At 47.6% G+C, this 20,379-nt stretch overlaps 1 protein-coding gene and 1 long non-coding RNA gene across 3 annotated transcripts in view; one reads left to right on the forward strand and one right to left on the reverse strand.

Annotated features, from left to right (window-relative positions):
• The window catches only part of CSMD2 (CUB and Sushi multiple domains 2), a 308,910-nt gene that overhangs the window by 169,028 nt on the left and 119,503 nt on the right, over positions 1–20,379 (forward strand). The window contains exons 9-13 of the mRNA XM_053998582.1: positions 2,542–2,629; positions 3,595–3,719; positions 6,802–6,923; positions 13,071–13,174; positions 17,246–17,358. Coding sequence (XP_053854557.1) covers positions 2,542–2,629; positions 3,595–3,719; positions 6,802–6,923; positions 13,071–13,174; positions 17,246–17,358 — 552 coding nt within the window. The remainder of the gene's footprint in view (positions 1–2,541; positions 2,630–3,594; positions 3,720–6,801; positions 6,924–13,070; positions 13,175–17,245; positions 17,359–20,379) is intronic.
• On the reverse strand, positions 5,391–6,983 carry LOC128818873 (uncharacterized). Of its 2 annotated transcripts, none has more exons than XR_008440581.1 (3): positions 6,822–6,983; positions 5,799–5,927; positions 5,391–5,518 (listed from the first exon to the last, which is right to left on the reverse strand). It is a non-coding gene; the product is annotated as an uncharacterized LOC128818873 (long non-coding RNA). The 2 variants fall into 2 exon arrangements; XR_008440580.1 differs by having other exon boundaries at positions 5,391–5,580.

Raw genomic sequence — 20,379 nt, forward strand, 5'->3', positions numbered from 1 at the left:
GAGAAAGAAATTGAAAAAAAATCAGGAGAATGAGGGGATGGAAAATCAATCCCATGGTTGGGGGAGAGAACTCCTGAGCTTGTAATACAGACATCGAGCAGTTCATCACAATTTTTGGGATCTGTTGTTTCTCCAGTAACCTTGAAAGGTTCACTTGGGAATGGCACAGCCCAGGTGGAACTTTGGGAAGGTGAACACGGCACTGACAGAGGATTCTCAGCATGACAAATCCAGTTTATAACCTTTGGGCTGTTCTATTTGTGTGTGTGTGTGTTCAAAACAAAAGGTAGAGAACAAAAGTTTCTGTACACGAGCGTCTAATCCATCTCCTCCTTTTCTTTCACTCTCCTTAAAAGAGAAATTCCCCAACTCCCAGGATATGGAGATATCTTCCCTTTCCCCCTTTCTCTGCTTTATCTTCCCTGTTCTCTGCTTTATCTACGCGTGGTTTAAGGTGTTAATGAATCTCCAGCTAACGAGAGATGAACTGGGCTTAGACCTCAGCAACGGGGCTGACAAACTTTGTTTTCCTGGGGATCTGGGATTGTTTCTTCCCAAAGTTTTGAACTCCAGGCTTCATTTTTGTCTGATATGGGAAATAGTCACTGGGTGTGACAGCAGTGACCCACTCTGGGGGGCACAAAAGGGGTGGGCTGGGAGGGTTTTGGCCATGGGAGGAGGAATTTGCTGTGGGAATGTGATTTTTCCTCTAAGAGCTTCCAGTTGTTGGGATACAGTCCTGGAAGCTGTGGTTGTTACAGGTGTGTCTGGTCAGGGGGGGTTTTACAGAGGAAAATCAGGGATTTGAGCACTTTCCTTCACTCCCACGTGGCTTTGGGACATAAAACCCTCGTTGGGTCCCTCATCCTGAGGAGAATTTTCCTTTGTTTGGAGCTGCCTGTGCACAGGCATCACCTTTGTGTGTAGGGAAGGAACCCCATGGTGGCACCTGGGGGCTTTGCTCAGCCAAACTTTTCCTGTCAGAAGCTGGGAGTTGAATCCGTGGGCTCCCTTCCTTCACGCTCTGGGGTGATTTGGAATCATCTGGGCCTGTGAAAAGTGGCAAAAGAAAGTTTGGAGCTACAGAAGATGGAGGGATGCTGCTTTGGTGCTGCTGACTGAGCTTCACGAGGGGTTATGGACATGGAAAAGCGGGAAAACAATCCCACAGGAGGCTGTTTTCCATGAATCCACGTCTCTGTCACCTGTGTGCCCTCACACCCACGAAGGAGAGCACCAAAGCATCATGTGGGGAAACAGAGCCACGTGTGGGGACAATCCCAGCCCCATCCCTCCTCCAGCATGGTGGGAAGGGAGGAAAAAAGGGCCTTAAAAAGGAAATTCCTAAAAGGGACTTGAAGGGCATCAGAGGAGGTGTTAGTGCTGAGGAGAAGCTGGAATATTTTTGTGATCAGCAAAAGCTGGGGAGCATCCTCCTTGTAGGAACAGCTGTAGTTGGGGATTCCCCAGTGGTTAAATCCCAAATATTGGATGGTCTTGGCTTTGTGGGTGGATTCTCCCCATGGATTCTCCCCTTCCCCCCTGCCCCTGCAGGGCTCCAGCTGCTGAGCCCTCTGTCTGCCATGAGAAACGGGCTGGTGTCACCTTTGGGGCACCGTGTTTGGAATGAAATTGGGATTTTCTTCCCTCTAATCCAGTGCTAGGCAGAGGTGGAATGGAAACGGGGTTGTTTCAGTGATTCAGCATCATGGCTCAGAAATGTGGTGTCGGTTTGGGTGCAAAAAAAAAAAAAAAAATCCCATCAAATTCCTGTGGCAAAATCCCCCTTTTGTCCCTTATTACTGCGCTGGAATTCAGACTGGAAATCAGGATTGTGCCAGGGCTGAGGAACCCCCCGGGTTCCCCCACCCTGAACCCTCCTTTGCGCCTTGGGCAAGTTGGAGAGGGCTGGAAATGGGGAGGATGGAGCTGGGAGCTTTCCTTCAGTGCTGGTCACCACTCCATGGATTTCATCTTTGTTGGCATCGAGGTTGCTCCATAAGTTTTTCCATGTTCCAACTAAATGACTTGGCTTTAAAACCCTCGACTGGCATTCCCCTCTCCTTTCTCCCTCTCGTTCTGTGCTTGGTTTTTTTTCCCCCCCCCCTTGGGATCACACACCCTGCCTTTTCATGGAGTTGTTTTCTTTCCCTGGCACACTGGGCTGGGCTTGGAGGGCTCTGAGGTCACCTCGGAGGGTGGCAGGTGGAGTTTTAATCACAGCAAACGGGCTCTGTGATTGGTGTCATTTAGCAGAATGAAAAAAATACCGGAAAAAAGCAGCTTTTTCCAGAGGTATTTCTGTAGTGGAACGGAGGGAAAACTGTGTCCCTAGCTGGCATTTCCTAGAAAACACTCGGCTGTGTAAACTGAGCGGGATATTTGTTTCCAAAGCCGTTGATTTTCCGGAATAAAACGGAACACGTTGAGGTTTCTGAGCTCCCAGTTGCCATTTTTCTCGCCACATCCACCAAGACAGCTGCTGAAAGAATGTTCCTTTTGCTATTCTGTCTCTGTATGTGCTGTTTTTTTGCTTTGTAGTAACTCAGGTTGGTGTGTCCCAGGGACATAATTTGTGTCCAGACCCTGGGATTCCCGAGAGAGGCAAAAGGATAGGCAACGATTTTAGGTAAGAACATTTTCTGTGTGTTCTGTGCATGAGCTCCTGTGTGTCCCTGGCTGTGCTCCTGCTGTGGGGGGCTCTGTTTGCTCTGTCCCCCTCCCAAAATCCTGCCCAGTTTTGGGGGACACGTGTGTAAAACCCTGCCTGCGTGTGCTGTTCCACGTGAGGCTCTCTGAAAGATCTCTTGGAGTATTTTTATCCTTTCCCAGTCCAGGTTGTAGAATCCCTCTGTGCTGTCATCACTCCTCTGGAAAACTGAAACAGCCAAAAAAAAAAAAAAAAAAAATTAAAAATCACTTCTCAAATTAGCTCAAGCCCCAGCGTGGCCCTGCCCTTAGAGAATTTGAGGTGACTGAGGTTCCTTGTCACTGAGTCTGTGTGGTGCCAGCTAATTGGGGTTTAGAAAGTTTAAACCAGTGCTGTTGTTCCTTTCCAGTTCCCAGTTTTCCTTTGCAGCGATGCCCCAGCTGCTGGTGGCCAAGGGGAATCAATATTTCCTCTGATTTTTGACTGTTTTGCTCATGGGAAGTGTCTCTCAAATCAAATCCCAGTCTGCCAAAATTCTCCTCAAATCCAGCAGAGGAAAGGGAATCCCAACAGTCCCTAAATTCCACGGGATGAATTCCCAGCTGCTGCAGGCTGGATTGTGTGACCTCAGGGAACAAAGCTGGAAGAGCAAAGGCTCGGAATCCAAACCACAGAACAAAGAGCAGAACTCTCAGCAGCTGATAAAGATTTTTATTTCACTTCATGGGGACGCTGAGCGTGTCCTCTCCTGGGGCTGCGGATGAAATTCCCACTGAACTGTCACTAAAAACTGGGATTTGGCCATCAGCACCTGGGGCAGAGGGGGAGGCAGAGCTGGTCCCTCCTCCCTTCCTGCTGCTGCAGGGCCAGGGGATGGCTCTGGCCCCAAATGCTGGGATGCAGGAGGCAGGACCAGGCTGATGTCCCCTCTGTCCCCTCTCCAGGCTGGGCTCCAGCATCCAGTTCTCCTGCAACGAGGGCTACGACCTGCAGGGCTCCAAGAGCATCACCTGCAAGAGAGTCAGCGACATCATCGTGGCCTGGAGCGACCACCGGCCCGTCTGCAGAGGTGAGGGGCTCAGCCTGCCTGCATTTTGGGATTTGTGGGAATTCCCAGCTCCTTCCTGTCCCTTTTCCATCACTCATCCTGCCCTCAAGTCATCCTTGTGGCCAGGTCAGAGAATCCCAGAATGGTTTTGGTTGGAGGGACCTTGAGGACCATGCTGCTCCTTCCACTCTCCCTCCGTGCTGTTCTTAGACACTCCAGGGATGGGGCAGCCTGAGGGGGCTCAGCCTGGCTGGATTTTGGGATTTGTGGGAATTCCCAGCTCCTTGCTGTCCCTTTTCTTACCCATCCTGCCCTCAGGTCAAATCCCAGAATGGTTTGGGTTGGAGGGACCTTGAGGACCATCCTGCTCCTTCCACTCTCCCTCCATGCTGTTCTTAGACACTCCAGGGATGGGGCAGCCTGAGGGGGCTCAGCCTGGCTGGATTTTGGGATTTGTGGGAATTCCCAGCTCCTTGCTGTCCATTTCTCACCCATCCTGCCCTCAGGTCATCCCTTGGCCAGGTCAGAGAGTCCCAGAGGGGTTTGGGTCGGGAGGAACCTCAAGGAAGATGTTCCATGGGACAGGGACACCTTCCCCCATCCCAGGTTGGCCTTGGACACTTCCAAGGATGGGGCATCCATGATTTCTCTGGGAAATCTTCCCCAGGGTCTCCCCACCCTCACATTAAAGCTTTTTGCAGCCCCTGTTTCTGCACCCCACAGACTCCTCCATGAATTTCCCAACTGTCCCTAAATCCCTTCCCTCTCCCCTGAACATTCCTTTTGTTCAGGGATGACAAACCTGAGCAGGATCATCCCTCTCCCTATTCCAGGTGTTTTCTCCCCTGTCCTCCTTCTCCTGTAAGAGGAAAGACTGGAATAAAACCTGGGAAAGCAGAGCTGGAGGGAGATTTTTAACTGGAAATGTGGAATTTTGGGGCTGTGCTTCCCCAGGAGCCTCATCCTGTGCCATGAGCCATCAGGGAATGGAGTTTTTTCCCATTTTGCCCATTTTGCCCTTGGCCATTTTGTTTTCATTCCCTCTCTGAAATGTCACATTGTGATACTTGTAATGCTAATAAAGAACAACTTGTAATATTTTTAATTGAATCCCTTTAAAGCTCTTAAAACCATAAATAGGGTGGGTTTTTTTTTTCTCTCCCAGTCTTTTTTTTTTTTTTCCTTTAATTTCATCTGCAGATTTTTTCAGGGCTTTGGAATCCCATGTAATTCTTGAAACAAGCCTGGAATAAATTGAATCAGTGTAAGAGGATATTTGGCATAAATATGTGACACTGTAAAGGAAATTTATGGTGTCCTCCTGCAAGAGATAAGAAAGGATTTGCCAGCATTATTCTGTTTCTGTGAATCAACTTAATTTTTTTAGCTGCTGACTTTCATGTTTTAGGTTTTTTTTTTTTCTGTTTAAAAAGTTTGATTTTTATTTTAGCTTTCTGCCACTTTTTTCTCCCAGTTTGTGCCATTTTTTTTTTTTTAATTGGGTTTCTCTCAAATTCTAGAAGCAGTCCCAGATTTTAACCCCTTGGGTTTCAATCATTTCTTAATCCCCACTGAGCAAACTTTGGGGCACAGTTCTGCAGCTTCCCCATCTTCAGCAGATTCCCTCTGGATCCTGGGAGAGTCACTTAATCCCACCTGAAAAAATGGGAAAAATGGGATTTACCTTTTTTTTTTAACACTGTGGGAGCTCCAGGATGAGGCAGGAGTGGTTCAGCATCCTGGATAAGTGACCTCAGCTCATTCCAAAGCTGCTTCCCAGCCATTCCCAATGTTCCCACAGCTTGGCATGGAGATGATTTCTCCATTGTTTTACAGAGAAAAAAAAAAAATCTTGCAGTCTCCACACATGCAAATACATCTCCTAAATCAAATTATAAATTTAAATAAATAAATAAACTTCAAAACCAAATTAATTTCAAAGCTCCATCACAGCAGCAGAGAATATTTCCAGAACCAGGATGTTTTTCCCCACTTTTTTTTTTTTTTTTTTGTGGAATATTTCAGTTAAATATTACATCAAAGGCATTCCACAGGCAAATTTTTCCCTGCTTAAGCACTTTTTCCCAGCTTTCCCTTTACCTGAGATGTTTTGAAGATGCAGAGCTGAGTTTCCACCTTAGTTCTGAGCCCACAGAAGGAAACCAGCTGATAAATACTTAATAATGACCTAATAAATCCTCGCTGTGCAGTGTTTTTTAGGGATTTGATCTGCGGGAAGAAAGGGAATGTGGGTTTTTGGGGACATCAGGAAGGAGTTGTGTCATTCCTGGCCTGGATGGGGAAGGATTTTTGTGAGGGAAAAAGGAGGAAGAAAAGGAAATAAATCAGTGGGAGCAGTAGAGAGTGGGCTGGGTGTTGGTCTGAGGGGAGATGGGATCAGGGTTTGATGGGATCAGGGATTGTTGGGATTGGGATTGTTGGGATCAGGGTTTGATGGGATCAGGGATTGTTGGGATTGGGATTGTTGGGATCAGGGTTTGATGGGATCAGGGATTGTTGGGATCTGGGGTTGGTTGGGATCAGGGTTTTATGGGGTCAGGTTTGGGTGAGATCAGGGATTGTTGGGATCAGGGTTTGTTGGGATCAGGGTTGATGGGATCAGGGACTGATGGGATCAGGGTTGATGGGACCAGGGATTGTTTGGATCAGGGTTTGTTGGGATCAGGGATTGTTGGGATCAGGGTTGATGGGATCAGGGACTGATGGGATCAGGGTTTGTTGGGATCAGGGTTGATGAGATCAGGGGTTCTTGGGACCAGGGTTGATGGGATCAGGGGTTCTTGGGATCAGGGTTGATGGGATCAGGGTTTGTTGGGACCAGGGTTGATGGGATCAGGGTTTGTTGGGACCAGGGTTGATGGGATCAGGGGTTCTTGGGATCAGGCTTTGATGGCCCCACTCCTCACAGAGAAACCCTTCCTTTTTCACCACACGGCTGTAAAAAAGCAGCAGCGTAGGCCGCGACAACACCAACTCCTACATTTTTACCTTCTCCCACTTCCATCCCAAGCCCACCCCTCCTCCCTCCCCACCAAAAACAATCCCCTCCGCCAGTGCTGAGTGTCCCCGTTTGTGTCCCCAGCCAGGATGTGTGACACGTACCTGCGCGGGCCCAGCGGGGTCATCACGTCCCCCAACTACCCCGTGCAGTACGACAACAACGCCTACTGCGTGTGGGTCATCACCGCCCTCAACCCCGCCAAGGTGGGTCCTCAGCACGGCCCCCGGGGCCAGGCAGCTCCGCAGGCTCCAGGGAGAGCGGCTTTCTGCTGTGGATTTCTCTCGGGGGTCCGATTTATTAAAGAAATATTGATCTAGCACCGATATCCGACTGTGACGGACAAAAGCTCTCTGACAGTTTGAAGTTAGGAAGTGTATGTTCATTGCGGCGCCGGGCAGCGTGCGGGACAGCTCCCAAATGCACACTGCACCTTTCCAGAGTCCTTTTATCCACACCAGAATTGAATATCTAAAACACAAATACATATTCATCATTTAGGACATCCCATTCCTCGCTTCCTATGCTAATCATTCCAATTATTAAGCATGCGTAGTTTGTTCCTTGAAATGGGTCGGTGGTCCCTTTCATGGGGAGGGGTCCCAAAGTGAGGAAGTAAATGAAGTCTTCCTCATTCTGACCTTTCTGCCTTTTCAATGCAAATATGACAAATGAACCTTGGTAGAACTCCCATTCCCTGTCTTCAGTTGGTTTCAGAACAGAGGAGGCCCACAATTGTCTCATGTTCCTAAAAGCCATTTGTCAGTTTCTGTATTCCTCATTATAAACCCAGCTAACTAAACATTGTGTTGACAAGCAATCAGTTATTATTTAACTACTAACTCTTAACTTCATCAAGGCCTACTTACAGAATCCCTTTATTTTAATTAACTCTAGTAAGGCTTATCTCTAACTAAAATCTTAGCTCCTCTAAAATCTCTAAATCCCTTAAAGTTGATGTTTCAGGTCCTATAGGTCAGGGTGACCCCAAGAGAGATCGTAAAGAGTCTTTGCATCCCTTAGCCCAAACGCAGCCAAAGGAGCCTGGAATGTTTCTGATTGTGCTTTCAAGACACATCCAGAGACACCCAGACAAATCCAGACACATCCAGATAAATCCAGACACTTCCAAATGCTTCCAAACACATCCAGGCACATCCAGAAACATCCAAACACATCCAGAAACATCCAGACAAATCCTGACACTTCCAAATGCTTCCAAACACATCCAGGAACATCCAGACAAATCCAGACACTTCCAAATGCTTCCAGACACATCCAGGAACATCCAAACACATCCAGGAACATCCAGACAAATCCAGACACTTCCAAATGCTTCCAGACACATCCAGGAACATCCAAACACATCCAGGAACATCCAGACAAATCCAGACACTTCCAAATACTTCCAAACACATTCAGACAGGTCCATGCATGTTCAGAAACATCCAAGCACATCCAGATATATCCAAACAAATCCAGACAACTCCAGACACATCCAAACACTTCCAAACTCATCCAGAAACATCCAGAAACATGCAAGCACATCCAGAAATATCCAGACAAATCCAGACACTTCCAAACACATCCAGACTCCTCCACTGTCCCAGGTTGCTCCAAGCCCTGTCCAGCTTGGCCTTGGACACTTCCAGGGATCCAGAGCCAGCCACAGCTTCTCTGGAAACCCTTCCCAGCCCCTCCCCACCCTCACATCCGAGGTTTATTCAGCCCCTCAGGCTCAGTTTCTGTCCCCACACAGACTCTTCCCCGTGTTTCCCAGCTGCCTGGAAATCCCTTGACCTTCCCTCCCTGCTGACCGCTCGTTTTGTTCAGGGTTGTAATTAAAAGTGAGCGTAATTATTTGTAATCGAAGCCCCTTTGATATCTCATGTGGAGGGTGGGGAGGTGCCCGAGCAGCCCAGCTCATCAGGGCAGGGAGGCTGTGCCAGGAATGCTGATTTTTCCCATTTTTTTTTTGGCTGTGGCTGGCCCTTATCCAGCAGGATTTCAGCCCCCAGGGGCAGAGGAGCGAGGTTTGGGTCTATCTCGTGCTGTTTATGCAGTGTTGTAAATTGAGTCACGTTTTTGCACTGGTTGAAATTTAAACACAAGCCCTTTCTGTACGGGTGTGACCGCCCTGGCCTGGGAAAGATCAATCCCTGTCCATTTTCCCCTGGCAATGGGAATTGAGTTGAGGGCAGTGTTTGGTGCCCTCACAGCTTTTTCCAGTCTCAGCCCTTGTCCCTCCTCCAGATCTGGAGCAGAAGAACAGGAATTTCTTTGCTGTGTAGCTCCAAAAACCCTTTCTGAGGTGTTATTTCTGCTCTCAGAAGGTGACAGGGTTTGTACCTTTCACTGTCTGGACTCCTGCAAACATCATTCCATTAATTCTGGATGAATCCTGAGCCTCCCATTTCTTCTCCCTTGCCTCTGGACATTCCTGAACACTGGGGGAATCTCACAGGATCTCTCATTATTATTTTTTTTTCCTGGGAATTGTTAGGAAGTGCTGGGATCCTGCTTTTCCTCCCCTTGCAGTGGAGTTCTCCCTCCCTGCTGAGCTCCAAGCCTTCAACCAGCACAGATCTCTGGTGGAGGAGGATTTTCATGAGAAATATCCCTAAATTCCCATTCCCAGGCTCAGTGCTGTCGTTATCCCTGGTGTGCCTGCACAAAACCTGGATTTTGGGAGGCTCAAGTGTGGAACCAGGAGATTTTTTTTTTTTCAGTGCTGATTTACTGGGAGGGATTCAGTGGTTGATCACCTCCCTTCATCAGGGGGATGGGTGTCCATGGGCTGGAATTCAGCCCAGCTCGGGCTGTGGAGGGTGTTTCATCCTTTCCCACGATTTCTGTACATTTTTGTCTCCAAAAATCACCAACATCCAGGTTTTGTGTGGCTGGAACAGTGTTTGGAGAGCTGGGTGCAGGCATTTCCTGGGGGTTTTGTAGGATCACACTTCCAGTTGGGTTTCCTGCTACGAATTACGAAGGAGGAGATGAAAATCATGAGGAAAATACTCCCCTGGGCTATGCCCAGTGCTTCTCTGACCCTTTTGGGGTGAATGTTCAGCTCTAATCTTCAGCTCTGCTCCTTTGCTTTAGTGCCAGTGCTGTGCCCAAAGTTTTCCTGCTTTTCCATCAGCAGTGTGACAGGAAAAGCTTCTCCTCTGGCCTTCCTGCCTCATTTTTCCGTGGGAATTTCTGCTTAAAGGACGTTTCTCCTCTTCCCCTGGTTGGATTCTTCCTCAGCTTTGAAACCTGAGTCATAACAAACACAGAATCTGCAAGTCCTGATCCTTTCCTAAATCATAAAGGGGATTGGAATTGGTCAAATCCGTTCATTTTAAGATTTCTCAGCTCTCATCAGAGATTCCACAGCACGAGGAGCTGCAGGTTCTGCTCCATCATACACAGAAATATGGAAATTTGTGAGCTGTGAGAAGAGATCCCACTGCCCTTTCCTTTGAAATGATAAATAGCTTTAATTAATTCAATTAATGTCAATTTTTGAGGGTTTATTGGGGGGGTTAGGTGTTTCAATGTCATTTACATGGAGGGAGAGCTCCTGAAGCAGGGAAGAAAAGCACCAACCCCTTTGGGAAGGCCACAGCTCTCCCTGCTTGTCCTGATCCTTTCCTAAGTCATAAATTGGTCAAATCCAATCATTTTAAGATTTCTCATCTCTCATCAGAGATTCCACAGCACGAGGAGCTGCAGGTTCTGCTCCATCATACACAGAAATATGGAAATTTGTGAGCTGAGAGAGGAGATCCATTGCCCTTTGCCTTTGAAATGATAAATAACTTAATGAATTCAATTAGTAATGCCAGTTTACAAAGGGTTTGTTGGTTTTGGGTGTTTCATGCTGGAAGTTTTAATTTACAGGTTCCCATCTAATTCTTGGGAATAAGGAGCGTTAAGTGCCTGAGCTGGAGCTGCTGAAGTGCTGCAATCTTTTTATGGGCTCTTTGGATCTGTTCCTTGGAGCTCTGGGAGAAGCAGGGAGCTGAATTTAGGGCTCATTTGCAAATCCTCTGCTCTGTCTTTGGCAAAGGAAGAGCCTGAGATCCACTGAGCCCCAAAATCCCCTCCAAATTCGCAAATTTTCCCCTCAGAATTGGGAATTCTGCATCCATAGGGCTGAGGCCTCCTGGCTGACAAATTGGGATTGTTTCCTCTGCACAGGGGGCACATCAATTTAGACATCAAATTTTTTTTTTTTTTTAGCTGGGCCCTGGTGCCCTGGGAATTAATTCCAGCCACAGTGGGAAAATAAATCACTGGGGAGCTGAGAAATGCATGTGATAATTGGGGGATTTGCATAGAAGCTATTTCTGGCCCTTTTTTGACATGATGGATGTTGCTGGTTGAGGTTTTTCCTGGGGTTATTCCCACCTGGAGCAAAAAAAAAAAAAAAAAAGCCGTGTCCAAGCTGATGGAGGGAGAAGGGCCCCTCCAGGGGATGATTTATCCCAAATGGAGGGGGAAACTCTGGAGCCTGGGGAGCAGGGAAATGAGGAATGTGCTTGTAAAGCTTCAGGTTAGAACTGCAGTTCTCCTGGAGAGAATTATTGTGGATTTTTCTCCTCAGAATGTGACTGAACTTCCAATCACTTTGGAATCAGGAGTCCCATCCCATTTTCTTGGCTTTGCTGATTGTTCCTTGTCACTTCAGCAGCTCCAGGTTTGAGGGTGCTGGTGGCTTTAACAAATCATTAAATAATAACATGAAATTAAATATTTAAATCGAATTAATTACATTCCCAGCTTTCAGAGCAAAAGAAAAAAAAAAAAAAAAAAAAAAACAACCCAGGAAAATGAGTAAATAAATACAATATTCAGCATCCAGATCTTGTGCCACGAGGTTGCAGTCTTGAGTGTGCTGGGATGTAATTAGTTGTTTAATTAGGGTCAGAGTGCTCAGGATGCAGCTCCTTGAGTGGCTGAAGTAATGGTGTGTGCAGATCTGCAGCTCGGTGTCCTCGGGATTAATTACATTATTCCAACATTTCATGCTTTTGTAGCCTGCACAGGTTAATATTTGGGTACTAGACACAAATTAAAGTTGTCTGAAGCATCACCCAGGCTCCTGGTTCACCATCCTGGGGCTTTGGGGAAAAACTCCTTCTTCTCACAACGACTAAAATCTCTACATTTCATTTTCTGTGCATTGCAAAAATACTGTGTTCATCCATAGAACAGAAGACACAGGACAGCTCAGCCTGAACTGTATAAACACCTTTTTTTTTTTAATTATTTCTGGTTTGAACTTGGAGGTTTTTATCCCCCTGGGAATCCACACCTGCTGAGGTTTTGCAGGAGGTGCTGCTTACAAAAGCAAGGAAGGGCAAGAAGAAGATTTTGGGTTTCCTGGGCTTCGGCTCCTTGCCCCAAGCTGAGGTGGGAAGTGGCCCCAGAGCTCCTTGGCACTCACCTGGCTCCTTCTCCTTCTTGACTTCTGGAGATTTTGTGTTGTGTGAAGCAGCTGAAGGAAGCACCAACCCACATTTGGGGATTTAATCTGTTAAAAGTCAGGGAATTTATTGAATCTGCAAAGGTCTCGTGCATTTGAGTGGGTTTTGTGCTTTTTGTTTTGTCTTTTTGCTGGTCAGGCAAAGAATCCAAGAAACAAAACTCCATTGATTTCTGCTGATGGGGGATGTGAAACTCTTCTCTAATTTAATTAATCTCTTCTTTTGCTGTTTGTTCAGCCTGTCCCAGGCTGGGTTAAGGACTCTGCCCCCTAAATTGGATTTGAAAAGCAGAAATTCCCAAAGCAGCTGAGAGCCTTGGAGCACAAACTTCCCTGGGAGTTCTGCTCCTAAATGATGCAGAGAGGCTGCAAAAATCCAAAATTTGATGGATTTTGGATGGGTGGAAGAGGAGAGAAAAAACCAGGGATCATGGATGTGGTGGTGCTGAGGATTGTGTGTGCAGACAGCAGGGGAGAATTCTCTGACAATTCACAAAAAATCCATAAATTCTCTCCTGCTCTGACCACGATCCAGGAGGATTTCCTGAGCCACAAAGTAAAAATACTCTGCATTTACTCCATGCACATCCAAACCCACCTCCGGAGCTCCAGCTTTGGGGTGGGAAAAGGCACCTGCAGCTCCCAGCACGCAAATATTGATATCAGTGAAGGCACCCGGGCAGGCAGGAGATCAAGCAGAGGCGATCCAAATCACCTGTAAAAATCCTGTTTAAAAAAACAAAAAACAAATAACAAAAAACTTTTGGGCATGTTTGGGAGATTTTGATGCTCTTGGAAGCTGCTGCGGGATGCATGAGCAGGGCAGGGCTCGGTGTTAATTGATGAATTGTGCTAATTGTTGGCGTGTCTTTGGCAGGTGATCAAACTCACCTTCGAGGAATTCGAGCTGGAGAGAGGCTACGACACGCTGACAGTGGGGGATGGAGGCCAGGTCGGGGAGCAGAAATCTGTGCTTTATGTGTGAGTAACAATTCCCTCCTGCGGGGATGCGCCTGGCCACGGGGGGCTGCGGGCCTTGGGATGCAGGGATCCGGTGGTTTTTGGGCTGCTTGTCGCTTTTGGGGACAGAAAATTGTCCCCTCTGTGCTTCCCTCCCGCCCAGGGAGCTGAGAAAAGCGGGGATACAAAAGGAAAAGCAGCCCAGGCACGCAGCAGGAGCTGTTTGGATCTCTCTCTCTCTCTCTCTCCTGCTGCCATCATTTTTGAGCTGTAAATCCAAGATCTTGGAGTGACATCCCCAACATTTCACACCCAGGGTGCGTCTGGGGAAACGAGGCTTCTTCCAGGCTGGGATTCGGGGTTTTTGCATCCTTTTCTTGCAGATCTGATGTTCTCTGGAGGTTTCTTCATGTGCAGATGGTTCTGCTTTCCCTCCAGGCTTCTCCAGAACCACTCCAGCAAAGCTGGTGTGCTCTGGCAACTGATGGGGAAATTCATTGCATTTTTTTCCTTCTTCCTCTTGTTTTTCCACGTGAAGCAGCCTCCCACTCCATTTTCACGTATCAGCATTTCTTTGTCTTTCCCAAACATCTTTTTCCCCGAGGTTTTTTGTTTCTTCCCAGCATGTGGATCCTTGGTCAGGAACCCCAGCCTGGAATGTGAAGGTTGAGTGCTGCTCAGGTGTAATTCACGTGTCCCAGAACGTGTCACAGCTGCTTGGTCACAGCCTGCAAAATCCCTGCCATGGATTTGGTAGAAATTCCTGCCATGATTCCCCATTCCAGCCCTTCTGGTTTGCCTAAAACCCACGAAGATTTTCCTCAGATTGGATTTTAATAATTCCTTGGGTTTTTTTTCCCACTCTCTGTTATCTCCTCAGCACTTTGCTGGTGCAAATTTGGAATATCTGTGACTGAGCAAGTTGCAGTGCAGGAAGCTTTTCCCAGGAAGTTTCCAGTGAATTCCTGGTGCTAATCCTTCCACAGGAATTTTTTTTTTTATCATTAATAATCTGGGAGGATTAATTGAAAAGTAATGAAATGAGAGAGAGGTGTAAAGACCACGGTGCTAATTAACGTGCTTGCAAGTCCATGGATCACTTTTTCCAGAGTTTTCTGCCCACTCCCAGCTGGATTCACAGATCAGGAATAATAATCTAGATACAAAGTGAGGTTCCTTTGGAAGAATCAAAATGCAGAAACTCCTGTCAAAGGCAGTAATTCCAATTTTCTTCCTGCTCTTCACTTCTCCTTGGCTGTTGAGGAGCTCAGCCCTGCTGCCTTTCCAATCAAGGAACGCACTTGAGTGGAGTTGCACAGCAGCAGATTCCATCCCAAACAGAGCTGGGAAGGACCATTTGTTTCCAGGCTCATTCCCCTCCCTGGAAAATGGGAGCAGAGCAGATTGTTAGGCTGAGCTTCCTGACTTGCAGAAGGAATTTGATTTCCTGAAGTAACAAGCACCCAAATCAATCACCCAGCTTGTTAAAAGTGGGGTGGCAAAGGATGCAGAAAGCTTTGAAGCACCTTTTCCTGGGAGTTTTTTTTCCTCTTGGAGTGTTCCTCATTCCTGCCTGGCTGCTGCTTCAATAAATAAGCTGAGAATCAACAATAACACTCCTGAACATCTCTGGGATGCAAAACAGGCACTAAAACAAGATCACTTCTTCATTTAACAGCGCCCTGAGATCAATAAAATTCCTGCTGCAGGTCGGAGCAATCACGGGGCAGAGCTGGGAGAGCTCGGCTGGGATTGTGATTGCAGGAAAAATAAAAACCACTCCTGGTTCCAGAGGCTGGGCATGGCTGCTGCAGGTGTCCCTGCGGCCTGTGAGCTCCCTGGCATGGGGAGGAGAGGCCTGGGATGTCCGGGGTGATGCCATTTCCCTGAGATCCCTGCCCTGGAAAGGAGCTGGCACTCTCTCGGGGTCTGGGTGTCGAGGTGACCCCGAGAGTGTAAAAGTCCTCGTTCTCCCAGCCCAGGCAGCCAAAGAAGGAGTCTGAAATGTGTAGGATCAGCTTCTCAAGGTTGTTTATTTTCCCTTCTCTAGAACATTCTCTCTCTGCCCTGCTGAGCTCTGTCCAGCAGCTCGGCCATGGCATTCTGTCTGCCCTCAGGGCAGTGTTCACATTTTATACCCAAAACTCCGTGTGCCGTGGTTACAATAACGTGCCAATGTCTGTCATTGATGTTGGGCAGTGTGTCTGTGCCTCAAACCAACAGAAAAGTGTCACCAGCACAGCAAGACATGGAGGGCAAGGAGAAGGAGAAGAAGGTCAGGACATGCCCAAATTCTTCCATCTTGTCCCCTTGAACCCCATTCTAAAAACCCCAAAATTCTACTTTTCCACCCTGTGTTAATTCAACTCCCACACTGCTCAAACCCTTGTGGTTGTAATTCCTCAGAGAACGCTGGCAGCTTTTTCCACGGGCTAAAATCAAAGCCACAGGTGGTTTTGACTTCATGCCAAGGTCCCCGAGCCCCCTGGAGGCTCTGGAGCCAGTCAGGGCAGCCCGAGGGATGTCCTGGACTCCAACAGCACTCAGCAGGGAGCAGATGAATGTCACCTGCACTGGGTGGGTGACACAGCCCTGGGAGCTGCCACAGAATCCTGGAATGGTTTGGGGTAGAAGGACCTCAAAGCTCATCCAGTGCCACCCCCCTGCCATGGCAGGGACAGCTCCCACTGTCCCAGGCTGCTCCAAGCCCTGTCCAGCCTGGCCTTGGGCACTGCCAGGGATCCAGGGGCAGCCACAGCTTCCCTGGGCACCTGTGCCAGGGCCTCACCGCCCCCACAACCAGGAATTTCTTCCCAAAATCCCACCCAATTCTCCCCTTTTCCAATTTGAAGCCGTTCCCCCTTGTCCTGGCACTCCAGCTCCTGATGCTGAGCCCCTCTCCAGCTCTCCTGCAGCTCCTGGCAGGTGCTGTGAGGGCTCCAATCGACCTTTCCTTCTGCAGGCTGAACATTCCCAACTCTCCCAGCCTGGATCCTGTCCCTTTATCAGCTTCACATCCTTCCTCTGGCCTTGCTCCAGCAATTCCATGTCCCTCTTCTGCTGAATTTGCTTTTATCCAGGAGCCTTTCAAGTGCTGCTGTTGTACCTGGGGCCAGGCCCAACCCAGAGCTGAGCACGGGCATGAGTTTGGATTTATTTAAACCCCGCAGGAAAGCTAAAAACCCCTCTCACCCCCTCTCCACTCGCTGTTAATTTCTGAATTTCTCACAGATAATACCTCAGCAGAAACAGGATAATCACAACATTAAACACAGGCGACACAAGAGCCCTGCTCCTGGAATAATCATCCTGCCCACACAAATGCTGTTCCTGTTTCCAGGAGCGCAGGGGAGGGAGGGAGCTGAGCTCCACGTGGGCATCTGCCTGTGCAAAAGATGCTCCCGTGGGTGGGGGATAAAGCTCTAAAGCTGCGTTGAACCACCACCACGAGGTGATTAATCCCAGAGGCTGAATGAGCCTCATTAATAGGGAGAGATCAGCGACATTTCCCTAAATCTCCTCAGCCCTCCCGGGAGGATCCTGAGGGGAAGGCAGAGCCCTGATCCTGCTGGGATTAGTGGCACTTCTCAAGGGCTCACGGGGGGGTTGTCCAGCACATCTGGGGCTTGGTCTGCTGGGTGCTTTTTTTTTTTTTTTTTTTTTTGCCTTTTTTTGATCCTTGTAGAAACTTCTCTCAGGGCAGGAATGGAGCAGGGGATGGGTGGGAAGTTATTTTCTGTGCTACTGGCGGCTGCTGCGAGGGCAGTTCAGAGCATTCAGTCACTCAGGGCACAGTTTGGCTTCTGGGAATTTTATTTGTTTGCTGATGTTTTGCCTCAGCGAGCAGGGGAACGATTCCTTTTTGCAGTGAATTGTAATTATTGCAGTGAGGGTGGTGGGGAAAGATTCAGCGTGGGGGCAGAACGCTGAACACAACAAGATTTTCATCGGGCTCGAAAATCTCCCAGTTTTTTTGGGGTGATTCTTAATTAGTTCAGCATTTTCCTTCTCCTGCAGAGTCCTTTATCTGAGGGTGGTGAACCTGAGGCCGCTTGGAGGCCGTTGATTTGTTGCTGTTGTTTATTTTTGCAGCTTGACGGGCACCACGGTCCCCGACCTCATCGTCAGCACCCAGCACCAGATGTGGCTCCTCTTCCAGACCGACAGTGTCAGCAACCTGCTGGGCTTCAAAGCCACCTACGAAGGTAGCCCAGGCTCCTCCCTCCCAATTCCCCTTTTCCCCAAGGACCAGGGAGCAGGGATTTGGGAGAAAAGGGAGCTCCTCTAAATAAATCGAAGCTCTGCGGTTTTTTTTTTTTTTTGGTTTGTTTTTTGTTTTTTTTTTTTCCTTAAGAGTTTCCTTTCCCATCCAAGCTGGCTGGCCTGGGGGCTGTCCCGTTGCCTTTTCAGGTGTTTTAGTGGAAAAAAAAAGTTGGGAATTTCAGCTGACAGCCTGTGGGAGGGGATGGGATGGGGAATCCATGGTTCCAGCAGATCACTGGTGTCAGCTGCTTTCAGCTGGGACTAGGCTGGGCTGTTTCGAGTGAAATAAAAGTTAATATTGGGATTTTTTTTTTTCAAAGAAACTCCCAGAACGCGGCAAGATGTGAGTTCTCAAGTCTGGCCTAAGACTGTGTGTTTGCTGTCGTCACAGGTGTTGGCAGAAATAGGGGAGTTGTGAGGGGAAAATCTCCCTGGGAGGAGCTGGAAGTGCCCAGTGGGAGCATTCAGCTCTGGATTTTCCAGCCCCAAATGCACATGGACTCACTTTAAAGGTGTTGCCCCTGTTTGCAGCCTTGTGTAAATCAGTTGGTTCTCAGTTCAGCTCTGGCAGGGTCTGGCTCGTTGATGTTGCCCAAGATCACTCCCAAATCTCCAATCCCAACTTTTATCCTCCTGAACAAGATTTTTTTTTTTTTTTTTTCATCATAATGAACATAATGTGAGGGAGGTTTTTTTTCTCATCCCTCACCCAATTTCCCACCCACCACCCTCAGCCAAACAGCACAAAGAGCTCTGCAAAATTCCTGCTGCCACATTTTCCCTCAGAAAAAGCCGTTTTGTCAAAATTTTCCCCCCCTGTATGAATAATATTTGATGGAGAAAGCTGTGAAAGATTCATGTCAACTTGTTTCCTTTCAATAATGTCAAAACACTTGGTTTGGATGCTCTTGTTTAGTTTTGACTTCTATTATTCCAATGTGGAAGTGATTTTGCTTTAAACATTCATCAGGAGGAATGTTTCAAATTCTGGATTTCCAGTGCTTGGCAGAAGGAGTTTGGATTTAAGTTCCACTTTCCTGGAGAATCCTTTCCTTCCCTCTGCACAGAGCTGAGGGATGCTGAAAATTTTGGGAGAGAGCTCCAAGCCTTCTGTGATCCTGGGGCTTCTCTTCTCCCTCTTTTCCTTTAATCCTGGCTGATTTGTTGGGAAAACTCCTTCCCCTGGAGCTGGTGCCTTCCACATCCATCAGGATATTCCTGTAGAATTCCCAGCCCATTGTAACAGCTGGGATAAAGGATTTCCTTCAGGCCACATTTTTCAAAAGTTCCTGAGAAATTTAGGATTGATTAAAGAAGGTCCAGACTCCCATCATTTCCTCCTTCTGAGGGATATTCCCCTATTTGCACTGAAGTCTCCAAAAAAAAAAAAAAAAAAAAAAAAAAACAACTTATTTCTTTATTTCTTCTACTGATGAACCTGAGTTTATGCCAAGCAATACCAGAAAAGTAAATTAATTTTATAAATTCCCGTGGTAAGAACAGAAACATCACAACATGAAAAAAAAAAAAAAAAAAACACCGAAAACCAGAGAAAAGCCAAATTGTAATTTATTGCTGTACTGTTTTAATAGAAAGCGAGAAATTCAAATTAAAACCAGATTTATGGACGCTCCCACACTAATTTAATTTGGATTTCTGCTGGAATTGGGAAGGAGCTGAGTCAGGTCCGAGCCCCCTGCTGCAGGCAGGGGATGATTAAAGGCTGTTTATTGTCGGGGGAGTGCTGAGCAAGGCTTTGGCTGTGGAGAGCTGGAATTCAGCCCCACGGTGCTAAAGAGGCTTAGGAGCTCTGCAGGGCTGGAGCTGGAGATTTCCTCCCCTGCCCTTTGTGCTTTTAATCAAACTTTTTCATCTTTACCACAGGAATTGGCACAATTGATTTACTTTTATGCTATTGCTTGGAGTAAACTCCACTTCTTCAGCAGAAGAAATAAGGGATTTTTTTTTTTTTTTTAAATTTCAAACTTTCCTGCAGCTCTTTTGCCAATTATCCAGGTGGGAATCCAGGCCTGGGTTTTTTATTTTTTTTTGGGGTTCTGCACCTCCTGCCCCCCTGTTTTGGTGCTTGTTGGGGTCTGTCAGGAGGCCAAGGGGTTTCCATCCCTCCTGCTCTGCTTTCCCATTAAATTCAGTGTGAATTTAATTAAATTAAATGTCTTTTGAGTTTGCCACAAACCAGGGGCCACAGAAGGGCTTTGAGTGCTGAGCTGAGCTCTGCCAGGCTCCTGTTCCTGGCATTTAAAGCCTGGCGCAAAGCTCAGGACAGGGTTTGATGTGATGCTGCTCCTAGCAGAGCCAGGCCCAGTGCTGGTTTTGGGTGGGAGGGTGAGGCAGGAAGGTTTTTTTTTTCTTTTTTCCCCCTTTTAGTTCATCCCCTCCTTGTTGTGTTCCCTCTTTAGATCCTTTTTTTTCCTCCTTCAGGGAATCCCAGACCGGTTTGGGTTGGAAGGGGCCTTAAAGCCCAACCTGTTCCAGCCCCTCCGTGGGGTGAGAACCAGACAATCCTTTGGGTTGGAATGAGATAATTCCATTTTTATCCATTCTTGGGGGCAAAATCTGAAAGGCAACAGAAACGCCCTGGTCTTGATTCCTCCAAGTTCCTACCTGACACCATTAGCTTTAATTAATTAAGCCAAGTTAACATTTAAGTACAAAATCCTGTGCGTGAGGTAAAATATTTTCCTTTTTCCTGACCGGGGGTGACGTTTGTGGGGTTTCCTCAGTCTCACAAATCCTTCACCCTGTGGCTACCCCTTCCAGAAACCAGAGTTTGACTTGCTGGCAGCTCCAAAAATCCTCATTTTCCCCCAGAAATGAGGCAGGCAAGAGCAGGAATTCCCAGGGAGGAGCAGCCTGGATTTGGGGAGCCTGCAGGGTGTGTGAGGGAGGTTTTTTTTTTTCTCATCCCTCACCCAATTTCCCACCCACCACCCTCAGCCAAA

The sequence above is a fragment of the Vidua macroura genome, chromosome 25 (assembly GCF_024509145.1).
Source record: "Vidua macroura isolate BioBank_ID:100142 chromosome 25, ASM2450914v1, whole genome shotgun sequence".
Taxonomy (NCBI): Eukaryota; Metazoa; Chordata; class Aves; order Passeriformes; family Viduidae; genus Vidua; species Vidua macroura.